The sequence below is a fragment of the Sipha flava genome, unplaced genomic scaffold (genome assembly GCF_003268045.1).
Source record: "Sipha flava isolate LNK unplaced genomic scaffold, YSA_version1 179_pilon_pilon, whole genome shotgun sequence".
NCBI lineage: Eukaryota > Metazoa > Arthropoda > Insecta > Hemiptera > Aphididae > Sipha > Sipha flava.
In genome coordinates, this window is record NW_020272149.1 from 1,637,533 (window position 1) to 1,647,021 (window position 9,489).

At 28.5% G+C, this 9,489-nt stretch overlaps 1 protein-coding gene across 1 annotated transcript in view; it reads right to left on the reverse strand.

The window, feature by feature from the left end:
• LOC112680699 (thiamine transporter 2-like) overlaps positions 1 to 8,931 on the reverse strand; it is a 31,491-nt gene extending 22,560 nt beyond the window's left edge. The window contains exon 1 of the mRNA XM_025550881.1: positions 8,608 to 8,931. Coding sequence (XP_025406666.1) covers positions 8,608 to 8,931 — 324 coding nt within the window. The remainder of the gene's footprint in view (positions 1 to 8,607) is intronic.
• Positions 8,932 to 9,489: the final 558 nt, after the last annotated feature.

Consider the following 9,489-nt stretch of genomic DNA (forward strand, 5'->3'; position numbering starts at 1 on the left):
AATATGTGTAAAATTCCAACCGCGCGTCGCGCCGCCCTTGTTAAGTGCTCGCGCCTCCTTTGGGTGGCGCGTCACACAGTTTGGGAACCGCTGATATAGGCAATCAAGTTTAAATTTAAATTAATCGTTGGTTTTAATTCTCGTAAAATGTACACATTTTTAACCGTTCGTAACATTTAATAATATCATCTAGGTTGTGTTAGGATTAATTTTATTGCTGGTTTTAACGATTTATTTCGTTCTATTTGGCGATACATACGATCAGAGCCGTATGAAAGGGTAAGCGAATGGTGCCTACGGCACAGGCGCAATTCCTGAGAAGATGCAAAAATTAAAAATTTACATATTTCATTAACAATTACAACGGTCAGTGTTGTATATTTTACTCGCAATAACTTTTATGCCTCTTATTATACTATTCGAACCGATGGTTAAAAATAATACCTAAACAATAATTATTAAAATATTTTTGAATTAAAAACACTTATGGGTGCTTTTTGAAGTTTCACTTTGCGTGCATTATTTGGTTGCTTCGGCATTGCGCACGGAATGAACGATGATAATAATATTAACAACTGCTAGTTATTTGATTTTGGTTAAATTCGCATTTATTACGTGCCTACTAACACCTAGTAAGTAGTATTAGTACAATTATTATTAATAAAGACAAAGGCCACCGAGGATCTGAAAAAACTGTAAAAACTAATAACAACATTTAATGAAATTTTATAAATCACCAGAGTTGTACTTCTTTCAATGCCATCGAAGCATAAAAACGTCACTTTCAACGCGGATTTGCGGTATAACCACCGGCGTTGAACGCTTTTAATGTGGCAAATGTATTAAATCTTTCCGGTATGGCGATTAGTACTGACTTCGATTATAGAATAAACTTTTTTTTTTTTTTATATAAAATTATTGATAACGTTGACCAACTAGTTTATAGACCCCACGAATTATCCAAAAATAAATCGGTCGAATGAATTTGCCCCGTGCATTCAAAGCCGGGTTCGCACACTACGATAAAATGATAGCAATTTATCGCAACGATCCGATTATTTTGGATAAATATCGTTACGTGTAAATAGGACATTGTAGTCAGAATTGGATCGGATAATCGATGCCGGTCGTCATCGATTGTTGCGAATCATAACGATCGGTTGGAACGCCTAAACGTGTTTACGACCGTTTATCGTTTCGATTTGATTTGGTTTGCGTTAGCCGTTCGCGGAGAATGTTATATTAATGGCAAACAGAGGTCCAAGTGAACCGCGGTCGACAAAGAATATCGGACAAGAATTCGTAGTGTATGTAAACATTACTCGCACTTTCGATTAATTTGAACAACAAAAACGACAATGAATCGTCTATCGGTTCAAAATATTTGCCAAATTGCGCCTATGTTATGATTTAACCTATCGAGTTTGCAAGGATCGATGAGCTGAAGCGGATTGAATTGACGAGCCACGGAAATACGCTTCGTGGTGGTGTTTAATAATTATTGATTATGTAATACAATCTAAACATGTGATCACAGTAACTTTCCGAACGCTTTTTCAATTCTAAACGCCATTCGACATCATTTTTTTTGTAAAGTATAAAGTTAGTTAATACTCCGAATACAAGAAAATTGATTTTTTTTTTTTTAAACCACATGTACATTCCACGTGCTAACATTTATTGCGCAATATACTCGTAACAGCGTCCAAGTATAAATAATATTAAGTTAGCATAAATAACATGTTAACGAAATACGAACAAGTTTTACTAACAGTGATGAATTTTTAAAAGCGTAAAAATGTTTCACGTCTATTATATAACATCAATAATAATTCATTATCTACAACTTTTAAGTAGCTAAAACATTTCGGAAAATTTTTGAATTTACGATGCAAATCATTCAACATGTAAGTGGAAACCAAAAGATTTTTCGAAAAATGTTGTTTCCCGGTAGTTCTTCGGTACAGGCCATTGTTTACCTAGTTTAAATACTCCGAAGTAACTTGTGAGTAGCCCACGAATTTTGCCAAAACATTATTTTTTGTACGCTGATATTTTTGTGGATTTTGTTTACTTTATCTATTCATAAATCCAAAGTACATATTATTCAAATCAAAGTCAAGTGTTATACCAAAATGGTTTAGCCGATTATTTATTATTATCTAATACATTTTTAATATTTTCAATGATGTTATACTATTCCATACATACTATATTTTATAATTGAATTATCTGATGTTTACTGTATGGTAAAAAGTGATATCGATATTAATAGCTGTAGAATGTTTTTTTCTTCTCGGTGTGTACAATACGAAACGTTACTTTTTTTTCATTCAACTATAACTGAGCATTAATAATTAATCAATACGTATTAATAATTATTTCACTTACATTTTAACTATTAGTAAGTTACCCATAATAAAATAAACAATCGTGTGCTATTGAAATTAATTTCATTTCTTTAGCCGTTCCAAGGATTAAATGTCAAAAAGAACCAGCACTGTTGTTGATACAGTTATAAAATTAATAAAAAACCTATTTCAGTAAATAAATCTTATTGCAATTGATTAAACGGTACATTATTAGTTATTACATGGTATATTATGTATTAATCGTGTCGCGAAATTAAAAAAATTCAGATTAACGTGTATAAATGTAATATTGACTGCGGACTATGGTACTAAACAGAAATGTACTTGAATGTAATAAATATGATTTGATAACACAATATTTATAGTCCAAAGTTCTAATAATCTCAATAATTATCTCATTGAAACTTTTGTTTCTCTTATGTAACAGAATGAGATCAAAACACTAACTTTTTTTTTTCTTAAATATTAATGCCACTTATTATATATTTAAATTTATTGACGTATAGATGAGTCTTGAATATTGTCGAATTTTAATAGGTGCAATCAAATAGCGAATACAATTACTTTTTTCTTTATCTTAGAATGTTTGATAAGATATTTTACAAATCATCATGCTATAATATAATCATTATAACTCAATAATAATAATATGCCGTTTATACTTATAGTATACTTTGATAATTATACATTAATTAGTCATTTATGATTGGGAACAAATATTCTTCGTAAAAAAAAGTCGTTCTCAAATGTGATTCCTAATGAAATACATGTAGCCCATGTATACAATATTCTAATATGCAATTAAAATTGTTGTTCCGTTAGTAAATACAAACTAATTACAATGTGTTCTCGTTGATTACTGCGATTATTTTATTTATCGAGTCCTCCGTACGATTATTATGATTCGCCGAGAAATTTATTTCGTTGTCGCTCTTGATTAATTAGTATATTTTAATTTTTATATTATATCAAAGATTGTGAGAAGTGCACCGTTTGTTTTAGTTATGTAATTAATTGAATAGCTGATTAAAGGTCATATTTAAAATATATTTATTTTATTAGCATACAATTATGTCAAAACACAAAGATGAAAATTGTCTAGGCTTGAAAATTTCAAAATAATAAGAAATATAGATGCGTCCTTGAATAAAAATAAGCGACAACGACTGTGTATTTAAGTATGGAGAAAACTAAATTTAGGGGAATTTTCAACGATGGAAAAAGTGATAATCTTATATAACAATATGATTGGGAGTTATATGAAAAATTACAATACTCAAAGAGTAGTCTTCGTACTAATTGTATTATAATTTTAACAACGGTTACTATTATTTTCGGTAAAAAATAAAAAAAAAACGAATTGTAATTGTTTACACTGAACTACTTACTGGAAAACAATAAATGACAAAACGCTATCTATGAGAACTAATGTGCACTCGTAAGTACAATATGTGCATTCGTTTTTTTTAATACAGATAGAGCAGTTAATATATTTGTTCATTTTCAATATGGCTTGACTTAATCATCTTACGAATCATCTTCATGGTAGATTCTACATTTTCAAAAATATATTCTATTCGTGAAGTTTAACACTTTATATAACCATTAATAAGAATACGTTTATTTTTGATTTGGAAAAGTTCAATGCTGTATTGAAATTGAATACACGTTCGGATTACGTTGTTATAACTTTGCGTCAAAAGTTTGCTAAAGCGTAAATCGAAGAGAAACCACACACGTATAGTTAGATATAAAATTATTTTTTTTTAACAGCACGTTTGTTTAGATGTATTTTAAATAATGTTGTAGCTTTTAATATTTATGAAATCCACGATTAGATATAAGAAATCCCATTCAGTATTAATATTACGAACATTTTATATTTAATGTACATTCAATTACAACAAATGTTTTTACTGTGATATTTTTTTCAATCCCAATATTTTATGAAAAAATTCTTGTAGTTGACTAAAACCGATCTCCTACGCCCAATTTATATTATCCCCGTTTATAATTTAATGAAAAAACCCTTAAATTGATAAACACCTTTTAGTTTTTTTTTTTTATATTTACAATTATTTGAAGAGAATAAATGAATTGAGCATAAAACAAAATATGTTTCAATTTATCAGTTTTCATATTCATCTTTTTGTCGACTTACTGAACCAACTAACACGTTTATTTTGGTTTTTAGTTTTCTGTATTGTTAACACAAAAATAAAAATGATAACCCTCCCTTAGGTATTTACTAACCGTTTGTATTCTAAAAGGAATAATACACAATTAAAATAAATATATAATTTACAAACAATTATCTAAGTTAAAATTTTCATTGTTGTTTGATTATATTACAAATTGTACAGGACGTCAAATTATTTATGTTAATTTAAAACTTTTATAATCACTGTTAAGAAACTCCGTGAAATAAAATTATATTTTAATTTGATTTTTAACTGAGATTGGTTCTCCCCCAAGGCGAAGAACATCATCGAGGATGTGTATTTTTTTCTTTCCGAGAAGAAGATATGGGACGATTTGTCGGCGTTAATTTTAAGTTTTCGTTTAGACAATCATTTTTCAATGGTATCAAGACGTAATTGTAGAGTTTGAGGTGCTACTAATAACAATTATATGATTATTTTCACTTAATATTGCAAAAGTAATCAAATTATGTTTGGAAAACTGTACTCCTGAGTTTAATAAATTCTATAGAATAATATTGGTTCTGACTACCAGATAAATTTTAAAGCAAGAAAAAAATGCACTAATTTTTCAGTTGACAAAATATGTGTGATTGGAAAAATATAATTGTATAAATAAATAATGTGGAACCGGGAGACGCCTTTATTCAATTTTTTTTTTTTTTTATTTATCGTCGAAAATTGTGTACTGGTAATGATTTTTAAGTCTGAGTTTTTGGTATCATTTTTTTGGAGTGAAATAGTTTTGAATTATTTGTATCCTATACTGTTAGTTAACTGCTTGGTCGACTTACGAATAGATGCTTCGTTATTTAATTTGATTACAAGTATAGTATTAGAGTGTACAACTATTGTTAGCAATTTCTAGAAAGTTTAATTTGTTAAAATACTTAAAGTTTATGATATTTTTTAAACGGAATTTCCAATTTAAAACAAAAATACAATTATCCGGAGAAAGAAGTATAAAAGTAGGTGTATAGAGTACTAACATTCAACAATCCCGCTGAAAATTCTTGGTATCCGCTAAGATATTTACATGTATTTATAATTATACATGATTTATCGATTTGAGATACTTGGATGTTGGGTTAAAAATGAATTCCTATTACTTGTACAAGTATAAATATATTTATTTTCACCAAAATTATGTTTATTGGTTACGTAAACATTTATTATTAATATTTTACAAGTATTATTATTAAGTAGAATTATAAGATTCATCACAAACTATAATATTATGATCGTTTATCGTTGATTTCTTAACCTACAAAAACTGCTTAAACATTTAATTTATTTTGATAAAAAAAATATGCATATATAAAATTATTCTTGAAAGTATATTATTTATTAAAAATAAATATGAGATAATTGAAATGTGCATTTTAATAATTGAAGAACATCTTACTTTCCCATTGTTTTGCGATACTAAAAATATCTTGTTCCTGATGAATTGTCTTATACATTTTAATATGTATTGTTCTACTACGCGGAATAAGAAATAAGTAAAATTAAAGATAATTTAGGTTTTGTTATTCCTGGTCTACTTTACATGAATAAATTTGTTAGTAATTTCGTTTGTCCTATTTGTTGATACAAGCGTTTGTATTAACTTTAGACCAAGTGCTTGATAACCTTGAGTTTCTTCATTAACCAAAACATGAAAGCTCCTAATATTGGTATTATGGTTTTAATAAGCTAGCAATTTAATTGTAAGCTAAAATTTAGGTCAAAAGTAACTAAAGCTTCGGAAATTATAATATAATGGGGATCTATATTTTATCGAATACGAATAGAGTCTGACCAGTTATGAAAAAATAAATCACTGCAATTATTTATAATTAACAATTCCATTCTTTCATTAATTATATCAAATATTGCATACAACAAAAATAACTTAATTTTGTCGGGAAAAAATTGAACGTATTCAAATATATAATATAATTTTTAAATTAGTAATATCAAGTGTATTTATATTTAAAAATACCAGTACATATTTTCTTTTTTTGGAATTTTTTGAGTATAACGATTTCATATATTTTTTGTCCATAACAATTGCCATAATTTACTACCTAAATTGATTGCACAAATAAAATTAAAAAAATATATATCCAAATAAAAAATCGTTATAATAACTGGGAACTATTTCCTTTTTACTCGTATATTAATTATTCTTTCGTTTTATAATCATTATACAGATGTTTGTTTTATAAATCGTTTTTAATCAAATTTATTTCATGAAATTCATATGGATTGAATATAGTTATTTCTTATTGCTGTCATTAATAATGACTATTTTTGTATCAATCAAAATTGACAAAATTAATGTTAATCATATCACAAAAAAATTATAATTTCAAATAATTACATTTGGCATTTAAAATCACCATTTTAACTATGATTTACAGCATCCGGTAACGATGTATATGACCAAAGCCCACTATTTGTTTTTGATCTGAATTATAAAATATATTTTGCGTTTCATTGAAATATCAATGCAGAAATATATAGGTTAACTGTTATAGTGAAACCACCAGAATAAAACTGCTATGATTTCTTAATTGGTAGGTTTTTATTGATAGGTTTAATTACGTTTAATTGCTATCGGACTAGAGGCATTCCAAAACGTTCGCATAACTAAAGAAATTTTGATTAGATTCCAGAGTGAATGTTAACCTTATGGTTTAAAAGCGTAAAACAAAATTACAGCTCTAAAGTTGTACGCTTTATCACATTATGACATCGAATCATGTTAATATTTAGACTCATGGTCATAACCGTTTGGTACCATAATCATTTACATTTTCAAATTAAATATTGTATTGTATGTCAATATTATACAATAGTCATACTGTGAATTTTTTTTTTTTTTAAATTATGGAAAAAGCCTCGGTAACGTGACCATTGGCTTGTTTTTACTAATAATGGTAACTTAAATTAAATTGTACAATTCGATATCTTTCAAAAATAAAATTACATTTTGGATGGATTTTTCGTCAGGGCCCAGTGCGTCGTGAAGGTGTTCCGGTATGTTGAATTTTTGTCGTGTCTCTTTTGTGTCTCTGCATTCGGTAATAATATGTTTGATTGTAGTTGAAATTCCACATGTAAGGCATATTTTGGTGGCTCTTTTTTCATGAGGTGGCCATGTGTGTGATGCGTATGGCCTATTCTAAGATGATTTAGTACGACTTCCTCTCTCCTTTTGAGCGACATTGGGTTATTCCATTTTTCGATAGTTCTTTTTATCTCATTTAATTTACTATTCATTTTGAGCCATTATTTTTGCCAGTTATTTTTGATTTGGTTGTATATAATTTTTTTAATATCTTTGTCGGATTTAATATTCCACACGGTTAGTTGATGTGGGTTATTGGCTTTTTCCTTGGCAAGTAAGTCCGCTCTTTCATTACCAGTTATTCCGCAGTGTCCGGGAATCCATGCAAAGATTAAGTTATCGTTAAATTTATTAGTCAAGTTGATTATTTTATTAATTATAACATTATCGTTATTAATATTACTAAGACTAGCTAGAGTGCTCATGGAGTCTGTTAAAATGATGTACTTATTATTATGCAGGTTGGTACTTATTATATAAGATAGTGCTTTATATATAGCTAGTTCCTTAGCTATACAATTATCCGACAACCTTTCGGAAAGTTCAGTTTGTCGGAAAACTGCAGCAACACCAACCCCTTTGTCTGTTTTTGAGGCATCGGTATATATATGTATGTGGTCCGGTAATTTGTTTATTAATTCATAGAATACATTTTTGTATGTAAGATTTGTGTTTTTTTTTTGTTGTAAATCGCTATCGACATGTCAAACGAGTATTTTGTCGTTATCTATGGAGGTTTTACGAATACTTCTCTAGTCAATATATTATTTATTTCTAATTTTAGTTCTTCTTCTTTTTCTTTTATTCTTTTGTACATAGGTTGTATTAATCTTTTGTTATTGTTAAAAGCATTTTCGAAATACTGAATATTGAATACTGTGTAATACGTTGGTTTGTTTGGGTTAGTTGCTGTTCTTACTGCGTATTGCAACATCAGTTGATTTCTCCGATTATGAAGTGGTTGTTCTCCAGTAATATTGAGTATGCTGTTTATGAGACTATTTCTAAATGCTCCGGATGCCATTCTTACGCCAGCATTATGGGTAACGTCAAGCATTGTCAGTGCTGAGTTTCTCGATGTCATATATAAGGGGGATCCGTAATCCAAAATTGATCTAATAAGTGAATTGTAAATTTTTATCAGGGTTTTAGAATCTGCTCCCCATTTCGTGCCTGAAAGTACTTTGATAATGTTCAGTCTTTTTTGGCTTTGTCTTTTAGCTTTTTTATGTGTGTGGTCCATGTTAGTTTTTCGTCGAAAGTAAGACCTAATATTTTTAAGTGTTTTGTGTAAAGAATTATTTTGTTGTCCATTTTTATAATTGGTTTTTTTTTTAATTTTTTTGTGTGAAAATATTATAAACTGGGATTTTTCTAGTGAAAATTTGAACCCTGTATTTTTGCTCCAATCATTTAACGAGTTGGTGTATGTCTATAATTCTTTTCCTAATGTGTCAATACATTTGTGTCGAAAGAAAATATTGCTGTCATCCGCATACATTGTAATTTTTCCAGGGGTGGGTATAAGTTTAGATAAGTCATTTATTGCAATTAGAAATAATTTTACACTTATGGATGAGCCTTGGACAATTCCGTTATTCAGGTTATATAAGAATGAATGTTGTCCATCAACAGCAACTTCAAATGTTCGGTCAATTAGGAAATTGTGTATGAAATATAAAATGTTACCTTTAACACCCCAGTCTAGTAAGGTTGAAGTAATTCGGTAACTCCAAGTCATATCATACGCTTTTTGTATATCAAAGCTTACCAGTCCCATGTATTGTTTGCATACAATTGT